At 31.5% G+C, this 23,322-nt stretch overlaps 1 protein-coding gene across 3 annotated transcripts in view; it reads left to right on the top strand.

The window, feature by feature from the left end:
* Positions 1 to 23,322, top strand: part of LOC132922659 (rho GTPase-activating protein 20-like) — a 220,929-nt gene that overhangs the window by 191,596 nt on the left and 6,011 nt on the right. For all 3 annotated transcript variants that reach the window (XM_060986286.1, XM_060986288.1, XM_060986287.1), the window contains 5 exons: positions 15,718 to 15,837; positions 18,175 to 18,273; positions 18,570 to 18,737; positions 18,853 to 19,076; positions 22,938 to 23,064. In XM_060986286.1, coding sequence (XP_060842269.1) covers positions 15,718 to 15,837; positions 18,175 to 18,273; positions 18,570 to 18,737; positions 18,853 to 19,076; positions 22,938 to 23,064 — 738 coding nt within the window. The remainder of the gene's footprint in view (positions 1 to 15,717; positions 15,838 to 18,174; positions 18,274 to 18,569; positions 18,738 to 18,852; positions 19,077 to 22,937; positions 23,065 to 23,322) is intronic.

Here is a 23,322-nt window from a genome sequence, read left to right as displayed (position 1 = left end):
ATAATTATAAAATAAATTTATTACCTACCGGCGAATATCTAATAACAGTAAACGCTATTACACATTAAATGTTATAGCTTATTGTGTATATGCTTACATCCGTCAGACAGTATATTTTACGACTAGATGATTTCGTTGGCAAACCTATATGGTGTACTTATAAATTTCGGTTCTTGGCTTATCTAACATTCTAACTCTATGTACATAAAAAAAGTGAAAAAATAAATATAAGGCGGCACCGGTTTATAAACAACTGATGATTATCTAAGTTGACGGCAGTTTAATAATCAATTGGCTATATGAAATAAATGTCTCTAATTAAATCGCTGTAGAGTACCTACCCCCTTGCACAATAAAAGTAGATATATATTATTTTAGGTACCAAAATATTGTTTTTTTTAAATTATATTCATCCAAGAAAGTAAAATCAGTCGAATTTTTGTATATTCTTTTACTAAACTATTATAATACGAATATTCGATATAATATAAATATTATCCAAAATTCAGTCGGTGACATAGCAGGATGATACGCGCACAATTATTTTGGTCGAGTAAAATTAATTCCAACGCACCGATATCTGAACACACAGAACACAGCAGTAAGCGAATACTAGATAAGTTATATGATACTTAGGAAAAAATTTAATTAAACGAAAAATCGTGTACGGCGTAATTCAATCTGCGTCGCCGATATTAAAATATATTATAACGCATTAACACTCTCGTTACAATATTCAAACACAACCTACAACATATTATATAGTATACTGTCGTGCGTGTGCGAATATGAGTCATTTGGTACAAATCGTCATGTAACGCGTTTTTTCTTCTTACTATATACCTACTGTCCTGCAGCAATTGAGACGGTCTTATTCCGCAGGAGAAGAAGAAACGTGTCTTGAGCAGTGAAGCGCGGTGTGCAAAAACTGCAATACAACGACAACAACAATAATAATATTATAATGGTATAATACGTCGTATGTAATTTGTGTCCGTGAGTTTAACCAGTAAATAGCCTAATTTTCCGTAATTTTTTCGGTACTCTATTATATATAGCGCGTGACTTGGCGCTCGTTTAAAGTGGGCATTTATTTTTCAAAAATTATGTTTATAACTGTTTAATATATTATACTTACTAACGTGCCAACGTTATTCAACGAAGTTTGTTAAAAATTACACAATTTCTACAACTTTGAATTTGTTTTTAGTGGAATACAATTTATACTAGTAACAAAAAAACTGCAAGTTCGCATAAAAGCACTTTAAATATATAAATTTGTTATTACATCCTTGCAATATTCAGCCACATACCCCCTGTAGTGTTAGCTATGGTCGTATCTTCCAAACAAAGAATTTAAAGAGTTCAAAAATCAACTTAAAATTACATTCAAATTGAGGTCTACAGTTAACAATTTTTATAATTTGTATAAAGTGTTCAAGGGAGGAGGTTAACTTCACAGTTTTTATATCGGTACATCAGCATCGTCTCATCGCCGGAGTGGTCTCGGCCGATCTTGATTTCATACATATTTTACATACAGGCTCGCTTTTATATACAATACATTGTGAAGCACACTTTGGTCGCTTTATAACTGTAAATTATTATTAGGTATAATCAACATCGCTGTCGTTATTATTATAAGCAACTATATATTGATTGTTTTGCATTTAGCCGCGTGTTGTTAAGTCCAGGAATCGTGTGGAGGATAAGTGAATAATAATAATAATAAAAAAATACCAACCCGGCACCAACATGTTTCCTCTACCTTGCAAAAAAAAAAAACTAGATTATTCCGCCGCCGCCCGAGGGCTTCCCGAAGATATATTCTACAATATGATAATAATATTATACAGAGTCTCCTTGGTAATCGGTCAATTTTACGAGTTGCATAATAATAGATGACGGCGATGACGATGCTTTTATTATTACCTATCATTATTATTAGTGTTATTACTATTATTATTATTATTACGCACTTACGAGGCGGTGCGGAAAACGGACGATTTTCGCACATTCGTCTTGGTCATATTATTATGCGTGTGTGTTGAATATTCGTGTAAAATACACGTTCGTAATATATATTATACAATACGTTTATGTTTTGATGTGTTGTAAAAATGTTTCGAAAATACGAGATGTGCGTTCGCCCGATCTGGCCGGTAGATAGCGCCAGTGCCGAGGACACAGTGCGACACAACGAGGAAGCGGCTGGAGTGTGCTGGACTGCGCGGCCGGCCAGTTCAAGTTCGAGTGCCATCCGTCTCACGTCGTTCGTCTGTCGCGCCGTCTGTACGTCGCGATTATTGCGGAGTGTATGTGTATTGTGAATTATTTTGATTTTCATCCCGAGTGCATATTATTTTTCTTAATATTATATTTGTTATCGGAACGATGTAATCGCTTATCGGTTGTACTTCAGTGCTACGGTGATCTTAAACGTTGACAATTTGGGATTCATTCAACGATAATGCATTTCGAATGGTTCTCATAACGAATTCGGTATGTTTTTACATTTGCGTAGACTTATCTCAATTGAGTTATCTTTGTTTTTCTATATCTACGCATATTATATTATGAGCGTGTGTGTTTTGTTTGTTTTATCTTTAGTCTTGACTAATCATTTATAAATCTCATTAAGTCGATAAATTGTGAAAATTCACACTCTATTTAACACGTATAGAAGTTATGGAATAGGTGATCAATAAATTATCTATAATATTATTATACCGTGAGAATTAAGTTCTAGGAAATATATGAATTTTGTTTTTGTCAATTTTACCACCGGGCGGTCGTTGTAAATGTTTTCTAAATAACAATGCCCCGAGTTATTAATTCTTCGAACATATCTGCCAAGGAGGAACCGCAATTAGCAAATTTTCAAAACGTATTATCGGTATTTCGAATTTAAACGGTGCACAATCAGCAATTACAGCGACGATTTAAAATATGTTTATCGATCATTACCACCGATAATCGTCATTCGTTGAATACCACATCTTAATGATCTTAATGTGTAGTTTATGTTCGTTTTATGATTGGGCCTAATTGAACATTTAGGCAATCATCGCTATAATATATGATTTTTATCTTTTTATCAACTTGAACCAAAGCATGATATTAAAGAATTTTTTGATCTTATATATAAGTTATAATTTGTTTATACAGTACCTACATAAATTGTCGAATAAATTACGTTATATGATTTGTGGTAACGCAATACCAACATTATCTGCAATACATTCGTATTTATTTATTTACATATATACCTGTGTTATGAAGAATCCGTAATATTATACATACCCAATACCCAATATTTACGTTTTGCAGCTAGGTATATGAAATTCGATATCTGACCCGATTATTGCACTTGTTTATATTTTCGAATGCGATTTTTTAGGCTCTTAAGTGAGCGGATTGTCTTCAATTTTAAATTAATATATTAGGATACAGTTTGATAATATATATTTTAAACATATTATGATATTAAAAAACTTTAGTTTCAATATAACTTCCAATATTAATATTATTTGTATTTGTAAATTAATCGCATCTTATAAATAATACTAATACCTATATAATGTTCATATAATCTAGCGTACCAATTAGATATAACTACATAAGTATTAAACTAATTAGTAATTATTCAAGTCGAGAGAAAGTGTTATTCACCAAAAATCACTCATTTACCGAAGAGTTTATAAAGCATAATAGGTATATATTCTTTGTCGTCAATAGTTATCTAGAAATGGTAAGGGTATTTCGTCTGCAGTAGGTTCCATTTGTTTTTTTAAGGACAAAACATATACATGAACAAGGGTTAGAATACTTCACAAAAACCTTTTTTTTATGAATTCATCAATAAAATAAAAATACACAATGGTGTTTTTAATACACGATTTTGGTAAACATCTAAATTATGATAGACATAAGGATCAATATTATATACGTGCATCCAAACCGCTATATTATTTGGTAATTCGAAGTTGAAAAGACACTTCAAGGATATCACAAAATAAATTAGCATGCTCAATAATAAGTAATTATATGCTTACATAAGACTAAATTTGAAACACAATCACACGCCAAATCATTTTAAAATTAAATAATAACGAGTAATGAGTAATTTAATATGTTTAATTATTTTAAAATAATTTTATGCTTTTTGCAAATCCGCTTATATTTGCAGTAGGACGTACACTAAAAAATAGACCCAAATCACAGTCACACGGTCTGACAGTCGTATGTTTAAAATGAAAACTTCCTGTTAGTGTATGCTGCATGTATGTGATAACTGATAATAATATATATTACACCGATATGGCTATATGTATGTGTTAAGATGCGTAGCTGCCGGCATAAAAACCGGTACATGACAAAGTATTTTGGCGATTAAACAAAATTTTATTACATCATTTCCGACTTATAACCACGTTTAGCAATCGGTTGATTCTACTTTCCACCAGAGACCATTCAAAAAAGCCTGGAGCTACATTAAAAATAGCATATTATTTACAATTCTGTTTAAATGAATGAAAATTCTAAAATTCAACAGTTAGATATGTATTACAAAATCTACCATCGTCCCAAAGAACCTTGACCTCCTCCGAGTGTCTGAATTTAAAACCAAATGTAAATGATTTACTATTCATTCGGTGATAATCATTACAACGTAAACAATATGTGTACTTTTTAATGAGACAACCGGAAAGTGTTACCAAATCTCATGATACAAACAATCAACACGTGTTTTTGTACGGAAGCACAGTAAAATATTTACACCTTATATAGGTATAGTGAATTAACTGACCTTGAAATTTCTGTTTGACAATTGATTACACGTTTATGTTGTTATACAGTAAATACTATTATATAGGCATACTAACCATTAACCATCGATTTATGTAAAAAAAAAAAATTCCTTGAAAAATGTAATACTTAACTAATTATTATATAAGTACCTATATTACTTGTATGAACATAACCAAAAAAAAATATTAGCAATCTTCAAATAAGAACTGAAAACATTATCATCATGTATTACTTGATAATAAAATGTTATTATTTTTTACGAATGTTTTAATCAGTAGCCTGTGGTAACATTTACATAACAGATCGCAAGAAAATTCACATCCGAAATTATTTTGTTCACCGTATACTCATAAATTATAATGACGTAATTAAATTAGTTTAATATGTATTGATTTTTTTTTGAAATTTCCAAAACAAATAATTAAGAAATTATTGAATAAAGATCTCCAAACACAAACTAAAAAAAGCCCACGTACCTAACTTTACTACATTACATATGTGTATAATTTGTACGATGTCGAGTGTGTCATCTGTTCGAAGAAAATGCTAGTGCACATTCAATGATGTTTGTATAATAACGACTGTTGAAGTCTCTACCGACCAGTTTCCATAATCATACTCAGTCTATATTGGAAAACGAGCAGTTGGAACTGTAACACAAATAATTAACTTGCAACACTTTAAATGCAACGAGAAATTATTTGAAATAAAAGATTACGAAAATATAATTTATAATATTATCCATAAATTCACCGGCATTAAGATAATATTATACATGGATATATTTAAATAAAAATGTAATTGTTTATTCAAACATACATCTATATAATACTAGGTATGTAGGAATGCACCATGCACCCAAATAGTTATTTAAAATAAAATGTTGATTCGACGTTTTAAGTATAGAAATAATCCTCTATAGATAGACTTTATAAAATAATATATTTATATTTTAAATATTAACAATAAACTAATAATAATACAATAAAGTACCTAAATAACATGGCCAAAGGGGGAAAAAGTCAACTCATTCACATGACTGATTCGCAAATAATAAAAATTCTTGGGAAATAAAAATGTGCTTATATATCTCGAGCTATTTACGTGCCTGAACAATGAATACATTGGAATTTTCTTTATTGTCAATGACAGCTCACCTGCGACCTGCTACAATTATTCAGTATAACAATTCGTTGATACACAACAAAATCGTACAGAGTACATAAAATGATATCCTCAAAACAAGTTTTAAAATATAGAAGTATTGATGACAAAATCCAATAGCTAATTTGTTGTATATTGAATCTTAAAATATTAACCGACAATGAAATTTCAACTCTTTTCATCCCCATCATTTTAGTAAAGAAAAGATTCATTATTTGCATAATAATTTTACCGAATAAATATTTTATATAGAAAATACAACTGATATTACATATTGCGGTTGACCACGCATTTTTCTATATGCTTTTGTATAATAATATATGAAATGTACCTACCTACTTTGTTTCCTTTTTATCTTGAAGTTAAAGTAATTTAAAATCCGATTTAAACCGCACTGCAAGTGTAGTGTAATTGATATCAACTAGACCTCAAGTAAAGACACACAGACGAACAGACCACAACACTACTGTGGTTGGTACTTGATAACTTATAGGATACCTATATGCCTATATTATAATGCGAAAATGTAGTCGGTTACGGTTGTTTATAATTAAACAAACTACAAACAGCCCGCGATCAGAATCCGTTTTTATTACGTCGTCATTATGTTTCCCGCAACATCGTATATCGTAACATGTATTACCTGCCTACCTGCTAGCCTATAGACATTTGTATTTCGTTTGTAAAAATATTCACTGATGGGTTGGTCTGTAGCAAACTATAATAATATTATCATCGTCTTCATTTTGACGTGATGAGCCCTCTTTCGTCGCGCGCATCGTTACTTTTCGTCCGTGATGCACGAGTTCTGGACGACCGGCGACAACGTCGTCCGGATACCTGCAGCGTACAATACATATGTATTAGGTATCTGTACGGAGAGCCGGACACGCCCAGACAAATTTTACGCTCCATTAACGGCGGCAAACGACGATGATCGTTGTCGTAATAATAATATATTGTTATAATATCGCGCGGGTGTGAGTGTGCGTTTGTGCGAGAAAACGTCATAATATCAACGACCTCGTTGGCTATGTAATATTATTATAGATGAAAGATGTGTGAACTGAAATCGAAAACCTATTGCGTAGTATGTAGACGCGTATACTTTATACAGGAATAATTAACGTCGAGAACGGCTTCGGGGTAAAAACGAACGCATCTATTGTTCCGGTGCGATGCGGGGGAGTTTTTTTTTCCAAAGGGTATTGCGTAAATCCCTCTTTTCGTGCTCACTGCCATCGGCGTATACTGCACATAATATATAATATATATAAGTATAATAATATAATATAATATGTGTGTGTGTGTGTGTGTATGTATGTGATACGTGGGACATATAAAAACGACAAAGAACCGACAACTGGCACTAAATCATAATTCATAATATATATATATACCTATATTTTATACATACGTATTTATGATGAATAGAATATAGTTGTAGTGAATTAAAAAAAAAATACATAAAAAATAATGTATATACGTCGTACATTAATATACGATTTTCTTGTACAGCATTAATATGATGATAATTTTTATTACCCATATATTCTTAACAGTATTGTACATTTTGATCTTATTGTATATCGGTTCGTTTACATAAAAAAAAAAAATAAATTGAAACCGCTGATAAAATTTTTTCATATAAAAAGCATGTCATATAATTATTCATAATACACTTGTTTGTATCGTTATGTGTGCAGTGTAAACATAATAGATCGGTCAAAGAAATACCGCCACGGAACCCCGAGTTTGTCGTATATACTTGATAATATTCGGACATTATACATATATAGCAATGTGCGAGATAAAAGTTGTTTGATAAATCGCGCGCTCCTACGAAATTACAAAGTAAATATTTTATTGTGCTTAGGGCGAATTAAATTTTAATTCAAACTCAATTATTATATAATGCGCGTAGGTTTATACAAATGGATATTAATATATTAAACATCAATGAGAAACGCTGTTATGTAATAAATTGGTCGTTTATCCAAACTCAAAAGTCCTCTCTGAAACGATATAAGTTAGTTAATATAACGAAATATATAATAACATTAGGTATACCTTTTTCCAAGGCCCGGATCACTAGGGCTATAATAATGTCGGACGTCTGATATTATTATTTTTTTTTATGATGTCAGGTTTATACGTGTTATTATTTTAACGATTAAAAAATTGTATATGCCTATCGAAAAAATAAAATTAAAAATGTACGACAGGGAGGTATACCCAGTATATTTTTATTGTGTACTGCTTATGACGGTGTTGTATTGCTGTTATAAACGTGATAAAAGATCGCATTAAAGAACAGACTTTCTGGCGACAGGAAGTTTATAACCCCGCACGCGCAGGATTTATACACGCGAGGAACTGCGAAAACGAAAACTCGACCGCAGCATCCATATATCCAGCATAGACGCGACGACGTTGCACGTTCCTTGTGTGTATTTTATAGGACTACATCCGTTTCGCAAATATGGAAACGACTGGTTCCTTTTATGCCGGTGCAGCAGTCTTACCCCGCACACTCACACAAACACGATACAGCACACTGGCATTATATATATATACAAACACACTGTCCGGCCTGCCGTGTTCATGTCCATTTTACGAACAGCGTCGCGTTGTAATTAACAGGAAACGCGGGCGAATCGCAAAAAAAAGAAGAAAAGAAAATAGGAATAGAACTAGAAATATACGTATAACAATATAAACGTGCCAGTTGGGATATACTACCAATAATATAAATATATATACACATAATGTTGACCTTGGAGGGTAAATCACGTACCGAAATATATCTATATATTCGAGTACTTATGTACAGTACGTATATTCTATATATGTATATGTAATTATTCGGGCGTACAGCCAGCAGGTGCCTATATAATAATAACGATGATGATAATAATAATAATAATAATAATAACAATAATCGACGCCGATACATGTACGTCTGTATATAATAATCCTTTCGTGATGCGTGCACGCCCGCCGAATAACAAAAAAAATATATTTATATATATATATATATACCACCATTTCACAGTTCTTCCCGACGCCGTCTGAATATTATTAGGTACCCAGACGTTTGAAATTTTTATTCGTTTAACAGTCGATTTATGGCCATTTACGAATACGTAAAATTACTATTATGTACGCGCGCGGTGTGATGTCTGTTTCGCGAACATAACTCGTTTCAAAACATTGTGAATACTTTATTTTAAAGACACGTCTCAAACGAAGATTTTATTTTTACCTGGCATTCAAAATATTCCAATCGATAATAATATTGTTATAAACTTATAACTTATCACTATTACATTAATATTACTATGGCTCTGATCGATTTTTTTTTTAAAGTAAAAACTTTAAAATGGTATTTTTACATTTTTCTATGTTTTCAAGGTGTTATTATATCGAAATTTTTAAGATTTATTAGGGTTTATAATATATGAAGTCCGAGCTCTGATTATTAAAAATATACAGCTATTACGGATTGCAAAAATTACTTCCGTTGGCAAATACATTTAAAAAATGAAAATATTGTTTAATACCAAAACATTCTTTTTTAATAATAATACTTTATTCGTTTATTGCCTAATTATGTATTTCATTGATTTAATTTATTATTTAATTTCATGGAAATAATCAATAAATTGAATGTATATTTCTAATGTTATATTCGATACCACATTTTAAACGCAGTTGGTTGTCATAATAGAGGTAGGTAGGTACTGCGCATTTCAAATCGGTTTATTTTAAAACTCGAATTATTAGTAGGCGCGAAGTTTAATAACCATACAGCTATTATAATTATTATGCCATTAGTATATTATGTATGTAACGGCAGCGTGTATGTGTGTGGTATAATAAATACTGTGGAATCGAAAAACACCGACTGGATTTTAATGCGATAATATTTAGACACGGCCGGTCGGGTTTGGGTATGCGTTCTATCCGCATATTTTTCACTCGTATCATAACATAATAAACGATTTATTTGTCGTGTCGTGGTTCACGGTGGATATAGCAATGGGAGTTTTTTCGATTAAAAGGACCGCCATTCGTGAGCCATTCTCGGCGAGCGAACCGCGTACGCAAAACAATTTGAAAATGAGTAGGTACCTAATACAACGTTTTAGGTACCTCTTGCACTTCGGCAAAACATAAACCGCCGGTGTTGCTGCTGCTGCAGAACCTATCGGGGGCCTCGGCGTCTCTGCGACAACCGAAACGCCGCGTCCGCACGACGCCTGCGATGATGATTATTATATATTACGATAACATCATCATATTATTATTATTACAATAAAATATATAGGTACAGTTACCGGGTTACGGTTTTCGAATTAGTCGTCTATTCATATCATCACATATTATATATAATACGTATAATTTATATAAAGTACATAGCCCGCGCGTACCTATATAATATTATATATACACACGTACACACACACACACATATATATTTTATTATTATATTATATTCACCAGGGCGAGCAGGATCCGTAACACACACGCGCGAGCGACGTCGCACAATAATAACAGCAACATCGCGCGTTCATTAATTTACATGACGTAGGAATCCGCGCGCGTTTTCGACACACCGGTGACCCCGTTTATTGAACGTCGCGGCGCCGAGGATAGCCTCGTTTTCGCGCCGTCTCGATTTCGGGGAACGCGCGCGCGTAACGGTGCGGTGGTGGCGACGACCCGCGTCTAAATTTATCGGAATGATATCGAGTATCTGCAGTCTGCACCTATAATATCGTGTTGGAACGACTCGAGCCGAGACGTTCGCCGTTACTCGGCGAGCAATGCCGGATCTTGAACCCTGCTGCAAGCGGGCCCGGACGATGCGAAAGAAAACTTTGAGGCTTCAAAAAAAAAAAAAAAAAAAATATTATTAATTACAATATATTTTGTACAATTTTTCAGCCTTCTATAAATGTATTCATATAATGTGCAATATAATAATTATTATAGCTTTAATATAATAACATCTATAGTCATGTGCACGCGATATATTATTATGATATTTTTAATATGTCCTTATGACACTTTGATATCCGCAATGTCCGGTCTTTCTCATCTCACAGCGACGGTGCCGTAGTGCAATGCACCGTTTGCGCCGGCAGTTTATCCAGCACTGGTTGCCCGTATGTACAGACTTAACGGCCGTTGCTCGAATTAAAACGGTTCGGACGCGCCATTTATACGTGTGTTGAGATGACGATGATTATAATGATAATAATAAACGTATATGCCGTGTATACATACATTCCGCGAGTGCATCCCGTTGCAGAACGCCACTGAAATAAGCGTCGAGCGAACGGAAAAATCTCGAAACAAACTGGTTCGCGACCCACAGGTGTTTCGCGGCTGGTGCGTGCGTATATAATATATATACATAGACGTTGATATATAATACTGGAAACCGTTATATACCTCTGCATATTATATGTATTTACAATATGCAAATATGCTACCTTTCAACGTCATCCCCTGGCCGATCAAGGCGGCTACGGCGGGCGACATTAGTTATATAAAATTACTTAAAACGAAGAAGTTTTTGATTAAAGAGACGGGGATGAAGAGCTTACTATTGTTTTAAACCCACTCCCTTGATCATCGATTCTTTTGTTTTTATTCGACGATAAATTGGGTTCCGGTCTACCGGTTCGTATTATATAATATATTATATCGTCTATAAGGAAACGCCTCCGTGGTTAATTACACAGCCGAGATGATGCGATAATATCCGATGCAACGATTATACGTACGTATTCCTCTATACCTCATCGCCAAGCAGGATATTATTATCACTCGATACACGTGACACACGTCGTTAACTGTATATGTATATAGCTGCATACTGCAGTGGCGCATACTATTGTCGATACATCTATTATGCCGCGGCCCACCCCGAAATGTCTTTTCGAATGAAGTCGTTAACAATAATATACAATAATATATAATAAAACAAATTGGAATAATGGTAGGTATTTTTGTATTATTAATCCGGGCGTGAATCAATGGTTTTAATCACAATCAAAACTGATAGGTTCGCTTTAAACGGCTTTGGTTTTAAACGCGTTCTCTACCTTCATTCCTTTTAGCTTTGATTATCTATTAGAAATTGTAAAGTTCAGTTTTTTTGAGTAGCTGACAATTGTTGTTAACATATTATTAAATAAACAGATAACACATATATATTTTGATATATTAACTAGGCACGTGCATACGAATGCAAATCAATAATAATATAACGTATGCTGTACACAGGCACATTGCAGTATATTTAAGCTATTTAATGTACCTATCTACCTACTACCTTCCTTATTCGTTTTCTTTATAACTTGATAAAACTTGGATAACTCTCAAAATAACATTTAATTTACGGGTGTGTAGGTACAGAATATAAATTGTTTTATTTAAATGAGTTGTTTAGATGTTTATTTTAAGTAGGTAATCGTTTTATTACATTATATAGCCCATATAGGTACTTGTATAGCAATTCACACTGTACAATGTATTTACGTAATAAAACTATTAAAACATAAAAATAAAATTTTAAATTATATTTTACTTTAAGTATTACTAAACTATGTATGTGTACTTGTGACGTATTGTCGGAGTAGTATTACAATTAAATCAACACATTTTTAATTTAATCGACAATCGTGTTAACAAATTTTAATGATGCAAGATTATTAATTATTAATTTAATGAATAACGCATGTACAAGAATATATGGTCTTACGACAAAATTATATAAAATATATACTTTTTTTACAAATAAAAATTATAACTGATTACCTCTATAACCATTAACTAGTGTATACTTATTGTGTACAGTACACACAATAAAGTATTTAAGTGTTGAGCGTACATCATATTATAAATTTCATAAAAATTAATATGATTAACTATGTTTCTTTTACTATTTAGCTTAAAAATAATTTTTGGGAAAATTTAGTTGGCAGAAAAAAGTTAAAACTCATGATAAAAACTTCGTTATTATATTAAAATATATACAACTATGTTGATTATAGCAAACTTGAAACTAACAAAACTTTGAAGGTTATTAAAAATATATATCACCAAATTGTATTGTTTGTGGGCGTTCGTTTTGGAATGTATCTTAATTTTTAATGCAATGTTATAATTTATTTTAAAACGATAAAGTACATAAATATATAGATCGGTGTAATGAGATCAAGTCTATGTAGTTATTAATCGCCTGAAAACAAAACGGTGCTTTAAATGGTTATACTTGTTTTATTTTATAGTTGTCGGTATGATGAAAGAGGATGTACTAAAATAACAAAGGTGATATTTTTTTCCAACTCAATCGCTATATTTTCCTCTGAAATCCGTTAATTACGATAATTACAAGTAGTTTTTCCCGGTGTGTGCTATGAGGAGGATTGAGGAGGATCACCTTGAAAAATTACTAGAAATTTTGCGGTGTCGATTACGCAAGAAAATATGTTTAAAAAAAATTATATGTTCGTTATACGGGTACAGCTCAAGGGCAAAAATATATACTGCAAAGGTATACTATATGGATAAATATTCAGAAAAAGAAATAAAGTTATAGTTCAGACTGGGTACGGCAAAACAATACCCTCGATGTAGTAGTTGTAATGGGTAAAAACGATAAAACTTAATCCTTGGGTGAATTTTCATATTATAATCATTGTTTGTTAGGTATAGAACTGTAGACTATGTTCGAGGTGTATATAGGTATATCGTATATATATAATAATATTACATAGAATCAAATAATGGTCCCACCACGTTGAAAACGAAAATACCCACGTGTGCGAATAATATAACAAATAATAATAATATATATTATACATACCTATATAATGTAATAATAGCGATAGGCCCGTAAGTGTTTCTATACGTTGAGTTTGTATTAATAATGTAAGCGGTGTGTCGGACGACGGCGATTCGCGAAGGCTGGGCAGGAGGTTAAATGATAATCTTTCGACAGGATGTACCTACACAAAAACTCAGGGACCGTTTAAGTGTCACGTTTCTCGACTCGCCCGCCGTGTCCCAGCAGGAAGCTTGTCGGATGTATCGTATTACTATATATGTAGATACTAAGTATGGTGTTCATTTGTATATTATTCGTATTATAATATATAGAGGTTAGGTATCTCGCAGATTTCCGAGAACGCTCGTGCGAGAATTCTACAGGTTTTCGGGTAGGTATATAATGTACATAATATGTGTGATAGTATCGTACGTACACGATGAGTTCCCAGTGGTGGTTTCTACGACGTGTATGCAATATATACACTAACTCACAACTAACCGTTTAAAATAAGATACATTTTTATTTTTTGTATTTATACAATATATCGTATATGTATATATTTTAAACATTATATATAATATTCTAATTATTTGTAAAACTATAGTAGTTTTAAATGAAAAAAAAACATATATCAGAAAACGCGTGCAATACAACGAAGCCCTTATTACGGCGAAAGAAGGGAATAAATCTAACACAGTATAGTTCTTATACCCATAGTAGTTAATAACGAAAAAATGGACTCTATTTATACTAATAATTTATAATATTATGAATATCTTAAAAATGTAAAGTTTTAAACTTCAGAGTAGTATTAAATACTTTATTAAAGGTATATTTATTCTAATTTTTCTTTTCGGTACATCGCATAACGTAACATTTGCAGAGACCAAATTATAAAATTAGTATCTTCATATTATTTAAGTGATTGGTGTAACATAAACATTCATTTCCGTAATACAAAAAGTATATAGTCTATATATATTTGTAGTTATACAGAAACTATCCACAATATACTTTCGTAGAAGCGTTTGTAATGTTATTATTTACACCACATGTGCGATGTACCTATGTATTACTGAAGTATGTATAACTGAATACGATCTTCTTCAATAATCAAACGATAGTCGTTAACCTGCCAATATTATACCTTCCTACCAATTGGCAGCATATATTATTTGCGTTACAATACTTATATGGAGGTTGCTATAAAGATTCAAAGTAGACAAACATCGCCCGTTTAATCGAATGAATTGCTTTTTATCGCATTATGTTAAAATTACTCGCGTCCGTTTGTGAATTATACTACTTTATAGGGTGCCCATTCCGATAGATTTATTATGCGTATAAGTGAGAATGGCGCACGTGCTACAAGCACTGGGAACATACTATAATATGTGCAGGTTGCATCTATGGAGGATCTATAACAACAGTACAGCATAAAAATAATAAATTGTGAATTGTGATTTATCTACGTCAAAATAATAATAATAATAATAGTATTTTAATAATAAATAATATGGACGATATTTAACCTTCATAAGTAATTACGATAGTTCTTGTTTTGCAATATGCATATGCCCATCTAGTTTATTATATTAATCTTTCTCCCCACGTGTTTCACTGTTTTCTTTTGACACGTCTCCGTATTGTATAATTTTCATCACCAATGAACGGTATATATACATATATTTATATATTATACGTATTGATGCTGTGCACACAACTGCGATGTGTATATAATAATAATAATATTACGGTTCGACGTATAGTTCACGGTCGAAATATCATAATATAGTCGGGTTCTCTATGATCACCTAGTTATGTACCTACATACTATATTAATATAGAACGAAGGTCACTGTCACTAAACACATTTACGTTTTTGTTCAATGCAGGTACAGAGACTGACTCAATACGAAACGTATTTCCAAAGTTTATTGGACGAGACCAGACCGGAACATGGAAGAGGCGCCGAATACCACGATCTGTGTATGGCGAACAGCGCCGTCAAACAAGTGAGTTTTATTATTTTCAGTATTTTTTTTCCTATTATTCTTTTCATTCAACCGCCCTCGTCCGTAGGCGTAATCCCGACTACGTTTTCGTCGAATGTCGTACAACTGCCGCCGCCAATGAATCGGTCGCGCTGATAAACAAACTGCGTCGGTTATTGTCCACGCCGCACATATAATCCGTATACTCTTGTACGTACGAGGGAGACCCACTTTCTTCGGTCCGTTCAGCATGACACAAAGAAGCATATCACTTTTTCTCTCGCCTACTACATTATAAACAACAATAATAAAAAAAAAATAATATATATATATACATTTTTCGTCCGTGTACATAATTGCCGCTCATTGTGCGGACCTTTGAACCGATATAATATACGTACTCGTTTCTTTGATAAAAACGACCCACTTGTACCTATTTCATTTTTTCGATATCCACCACAATGGGTGCTGTCTAAGCGTTTGAAACGGATCTGCAGCGCACCGCGTATAAAATATAATATATCGTTTATTTCGTAAAATCTCCATTGATGAATAGAGGTGGTGTTCGCAGTAGTATAATAGTACCTACTATATATAAGTATACGCGTACATAGTGTACGCTGTATGTATACCTATATGGTTTCGCCATCGCTCCAATTTAAACAATATAATATAATTAATTATCATTAAAACACCGCGCGCTCGCCAAACGATCTTATATAGTTGTATACGACTTTATATAGGTGTGAATGACACCGATCGCCGCAGCCAAAACCACACCCAAAACCGATACGATAAATCGCACTAGACCGGCTGCATATATAATACACTTATGCACACACACACACACACACACATATATATATAAACTACTAATAATATATAATACGTGTAGTACCTACGACCTACCTATATAACGGATTTGTACGGGGGCTAAATGTGCCAAGGAGAGACACACTGGTGCGCGTACCGGTCTAGTGAAATGGTAGAATGACCATATTGGTCTTGTGCCCCCGCGCGTGTTTCACCACTTTGCAATTCATATCTGCGAAGAGGCGTTGAGATTAGACTGCAGCGCGAATATAATACGCATAATTTTAATGAATTAGCAATTTTTAGAAAATTACTCTTTTTCACACTATTTTTCCGATTAAAAAACGATTTGCAATCCGGTTTTGGCGTTTGCCGATATGTCTATATAAGATTAGAATGTCATGCTGGTATATTATATTATGCTACTTAAACGTTTATTATATTATGATAATATTATATAGTTCACTAAAATATGTGTATATCATCTACATAAATTCCGTATAATTTATTATATTTTTAAAAGTTATACAATACGTTTAATTTGTGCTGACAGTTAAATTTGTCGTCGACATAAACGCTATCATTCGCCTTGGCGTAGGTATATACCTACGAAATATTAATATTTATTTAATTGAAATCTGTTATTTGCGTCCCGCCTGATTTATGTTTATCAACACTGCGAAATCGCCAAGAAAACACTGCAACACCGTGTACTATTTTCAATATTATATTACTTGTGTGTAATGTGCAGATCATAAGTCATCTACATATCACAGTATTACACATATAATATAACACACCCTCGTGTTATTATGATCTTCGTTTATAATATTTATTTTCTTACGTGAAATATCTATGACAAACGGTGTTAATATCTCGCGTGTGTTTGTTTTAATAACTATTATTTGCATACAATGAATTGCATGTATAAAAAATGTAAAATATCATGTATGCGTGTATTATAGTTATAAAACTCGAACGTACCTAGTTGTCGTCTTGTCACGACGCGCTCCAATTTCTATTTCTATGTTAAACGAAAATTGTACAAATGCATATTAGTAATATTATAAATAGGTACCTATGTTTGTTTTAAACGCGACGGGTAAGCGGTGTGAATGAAAAATTATTATCAACACGGGTTATTGTAGTCGTCGCACTTTTCGGCAATATGCCCGTCGGCTTTTAGTTAACTTAAAAAATCGTCAAGCGGGCACCCGTACTGTATTATATTATTACAGTCTATTAATCGTATCATTTACACTTTTGAATCGCTTTAATAACATGTATGCATCTACATAATATGAAAGTTTGCTCCTGGCAATAAATGTATATAGATATATATATAAATATACTGCACTATTTAACGCAATTATAACAATTGCGATTGAACTGCGTACGTTTTAATTTCACTGCTAATTAAATTCGTATTCAATCAAAAACCAATGTTATTGTTTACACTATGAATCAAATATCCTATTCGGAACAAAATGCAATACATATATTTAAAATACGTGTAGTCATTTATACTTATATATTTATTTACAGACAGTAAAACGTATTCACGAACAAAGCGATTTAGAACGAATTCAAGATGTTTTTCCAAACGATTTCCTCAGATTGTACGACAAAGAAGCCCTCACAATGGTAAGTTTAACAATTTATGCAATACCAACGATCGAAATAAGATATTATATTATATACTTCTTAGAACAATGACACTTTTGTCAACAACTTTCTATTTACTGTTTAATATTTAAACTAATGACGTTATCAATTTTATAATTGTGTAATGTTTGTATAATTGTATCTGATAAGACGTTTTTACTGCTGTCATAAATGTATGCGTTATTTTACTTTTTATTATTATAATTCATATTTATTTGGAAATTTTTTTTAGTTTATTTATATAGCTAATTGTAAAGTTTTTTCCCGTTGTTTAGAAGATGAAAGGATTAATTCGGAAGAGAGGAGGAACCGGTACAGCTGCTCTGCGGAGAGCTCTATCGTCGAAATCTCTGCGATCGGAGTCACCTCCTTCAACTCCCAACAAAATCCAAAACGATAGCCCGAGGAAGTTCATAATGGAAACTCCCGTTCAATTCGTTAATGTAAATAATAAAAATTATTAAAATATCAAATACAATAATATGTATTATATTATATTATTTATGTACTCGCAATGTAATACTAAATAATGTTATCCTATATTGTGAATTGATATAGGGTGTGCACTGTCAAGAACGTCATTTATTTTTATTCAACGACCTCTTGCTGGTGGCCAAAGCGAAATCCGGTAGTAACTTTAAACTTAAGGACAAGGTCAGGATATCAGAGATTTGGCTCAACGAATCGCCGGCTGTAATCGACGAAGTTGCCGAAATTCCCAAGTCTTCGGACACGTCTTTCGTCATCGGATGGCCGACTACCAACTATGTAGCAGTGTTTAGGTTAGTACCTATTTTCGTATGCATCATATTATAGCTGATCTCTTCGTCGGGTGTCCACAATTTTTTTACTGTTGTGTTTACTTGGGATGTGGTCCCTCAGCAGGGGACGTACTCAACTCTTTATCATTAGTGCTTGAGGGTCTTTGAACCGACAACATATTGAACAACGGCGATCCAAAATATATGTAATCTGTTCTCTTTTATAAGCACATCGACATATAATAGTCATAATAATAATAATATGCTCATCACTAGAACTCACTGGGACAAACGGTATTGTATATCGGAAAAGGAGGTTCGCTAACGGTACACATACATAATATAGTAAAGTGTATACACACGTATAGGTTGCCGACATAAACGCAGCTCTTAATTAGACAAAAAAACGGCCTATTGTTATACCCACGGGTATATATTATTATTGTAAGCATAGGCTTAGCTAGCTATAGAGCTATACGATCATTATACGATGAACAATAATTTTTATTATTAAATTGTGTTTGGGTCACGGATGACGTCATAATAAAATATCAAGTACCAAACTATATACCCATAGTATTACACTATTAGTATAATATATTATATTATAGTATATATAGAACCTACACGTAAATTATACATAATACAATATATATGAGATAGTAAATTCAATAATGTTTCGATATATAAATTCCATATTAACTATCAATTTAAATATCGTTTGAAACAAGAAAATGTAATATTATAATAAGTCGTCACTTATTAAAAAGTCGCAACATTAATGTACGTACATGATTCTACGAAGAATGAAATATTAACTTTATATTATAACGTATGTATGTATATTGTATATATAATATAGACAAATACAATATGTACGTCTTTGTTTTCATTGATCAAGGGTAGTAATTTGTTCAAACCGACATGCGTTTCCAGAATGCTGATCGCTATTATATATAAGTATAGGTATATATTTAGGTCTTGTAAGATGGTACAAAATTAAGAGATGAGGTTTTCGTTAAAATTTGCGATCGTATCATATAGTCACTATACACTTTTTCGTTGGTTATCTTTGGATAAGGATGGAAACGTTTCTACACTCCTTTTACAATAATAATATGTCATATTGTCATTATACCTATTGTAACTACTCGCATAAATATCAGGTTGTTTATCAAAAATAACCTATCCGATTATCTGACCGAATCAAGAATTAAAATAGTTTCGTGTTGTTTTAAATTAAATCGTAAAAAATTAAGTCGTAATTAAAATCTGATTTCAAAACAAAATTATATTTTATTCTTGAAAAATGTATTTCAAACAGCGTAAACTCAGCCGAATCAACAACAACAATATATTAACACACAATATATTATCACCCGCGTCGTTTACATTTCTTGCGTGTTATATACTAAGGTCGCGTCCTTGAAAATTGGTCGCAATATATAATAATTATGATTTATAATTATGTGAATTTTTCACAGGGAACAAGAGTAACTATAGGTATAGCTTTGATGGAGGTGCACATCACTTTTACATGTTTTATTTTAATTATTCAAAATAATAATAACACCAGGAAACAAAAAAAAAAAATAATTGTTGTTAATTTATGTTTAGAAACTTTCGTCGCGTCGGTTTACGTTTGACATTTTGCAATCGCGCATACTTAAAACTTAAAAGTTTATATGTATTTACATATTTATTATTATTTCCTATATACATATGTGTATATTAGGTATAATTAGTAATATTCGTTTTCTTAATTGAGTTGCAGACACATTGATAAGCATATAGTACAGACTACAGTGCATATAATGTTATAGGTACCTAACATTATATTCTCATGTGGTATCATAAATTAAAATAATAATAATAATTTTCTACTACCGTGGGAAATCAATATCAAGTTATGGTCGTTGTCGCTGATATGGAACTAAAATTACTGTTTGCTCGAACGAGTTAAAAGCGGTCATTTGTCACTTTAACTCGCCCGAGCTTATCGACGGCGATCTACGTCGTTTGCACAGGAATATTAATAATGGTGTACCCACACAAACGCTAGACCGGTTGTCACTGATATTTGGCGATATAAAATTAGGCAACCGCGTATTAGTACCTACTATATTTCTTTTATGTTAAATTCGTTATAACTTACCTATAACTTATAAGTTTATAACTAATAAGAATACGACAAAATAATTTTTCAGACGCATAATGTGTATAAGCACTGCAATGCAGAGGTCAATAAATAAATAATCTAGACATTTCATACTTCATAAATCATCCATGTATTATATTTTAATATAATAGCCCATTACTCAATCTTAATCTGCAGTCATATAATCAATTTTTTGATTTTATATTATAAATTCGTTAACGCGTTTCTATTAATAATATATTAATATAAGTAGAACATTTATTACTGTAGTAGATACCTACATAATTAATATATAATTTAATAACTAATATATACCTATATTATATTTTATTAAAATGGTTTTTTTTTTTATATAAATTATCGTAAATACAATAACATGATAGCCCCCTCTTATATTATCGTTATCCATTATTTTTGTTTACTCAAACAATATATTATATCAGTATAGTTGTTATCAAGTTTGAATGCTTAGTGTACATAATGCGTTCAAAGAAGTTCAACGTGTTTCAATGCATAATTACAATTTTACGGGAAAAATATGATAATTAAATCACTTCATCCAACTAATGCATTATACAGACACAGGATAAAAATCATGTATAGGCTCATAAAAAAGTGTTTCGCTTTATTTGATTTTAATTTAGGATTCCATGAAAAACTTCATGTTAAACTTTTACTACCCGGTTTGGAAAGTGGTTGGAATAGTACTGGTAGTTTTAAATATAAAAATCATTGTGGAGAAAATAATTCGTAAGTACATTTTTGTTTTTGTTTTTGTTTTTCATTTTTTGTTTCAAATAAATAATAATTATTATATTTAAACAAATAATGTAATAATGTAGTTGGTACCATCTATTAAAATTAATGTTTTTGCATTTTTCATTATTATAAATAAATGACCTATTACCGATAATATAATAAGCGTTATGATTTATGCCGAAAGAATGTATAACAACTTTTTAAAAAAAAGTGGAATATTTTGATAAAAATATGCATACGCATTAATTTGTATTGAATTTAATTGGTAGTTGAAATAATTTGATACGGTAATTTATAACTCTTTTATTTATTCCTCAGGTAATTAACAAAGTTGTTTTTAAAGCATGTTAAATTTGTCCAATCTGATTTTATATAAATTATTAATTTATGTAAAGATTTAAAATGATAAGCTTTTATTTTTAAAACAATAAAATAATAATGTTTTATTAAAATAGGCGTTACGTGAGTAATTTAGAATACTTATACTATTTATTGTCTATACATATTATTAATTTAATCTCTATGCATTTTTATGCTTATATCTAATAGAAATAACGTCTGTAAGATACGCATATATGTGGGTTTTAAAAAAATTATATGAGCCATGAAAACATATATCTTTAGCGCCAGGCGTCTATAAATTCCCGGAACGCACGTCGGTATTGCTTATCGAGTTAGGATAAAAAATAATAAATATTTGTCGGATTATAATATACTTTATTATAATAGGTGTAATAACAGTATCTCTTCATCAATGAAACTGACTTATGAAACTATTAACTTATAGGTACAGAATATAATATATTATTATATATTAATTTTGGATCATTGTCATGTACAATAATATATTTAACTATCACTTATACGTATTGTAGAAATCATACATAGTTTAGTCTGTTATTCTCGTCGCATCTAGTAATATAACGATGATAATAATTTTGTATTGTTTTATGTATGTTAATTAGCACCCAAGCAACCAGAAACTTGTGGTGGTCGAAACTAGCTGAAGAATCGCAAGAAGAAATACGCAAAGATCCTCCGACTACCAACGTCCAAGTATTTTATCAAGATCTCAACACTGGCATAGAATACGTGAGTACCTACTGCCTAAACGTTATATTAGTCTATAATGTATACACATAAAATAATCTTATATACCGGAGTTTTTTGTTATCGGAAGTGATGAAACTGATTTCTTAACATGATGAAAAACTGTCAAGAAAACTCTAAAATAAAATAAAAATTTTACAATTTATAAATATCTAAATTAACACTTAAAACATATTTTTAATTTGGCTATTAGAGAAATTACGAAATACTAAAAAGTTATACCTACTTTATACACTATAT

The sequence above is a fragment of the Rhopalosiphum padi genome, chromosome 2, assembly GCF_020882245.1.
Source record: "Rhopalosiphum padi isolate XX-2018 chromosome 2, ASM2088224v1, whole genome shotgun sequence".
Lineage (NCBI taxonomy): Eukaryota > Metazoa > Arthropoda > Insecta > Hemiptera > Aphididae > Rhopalosiphum > Rhopalosiphum padi.
Note: the sequence above shows the minus strand (reverse complement) of the source record. Positions and strands in the feature narration are given on the sequence as shown.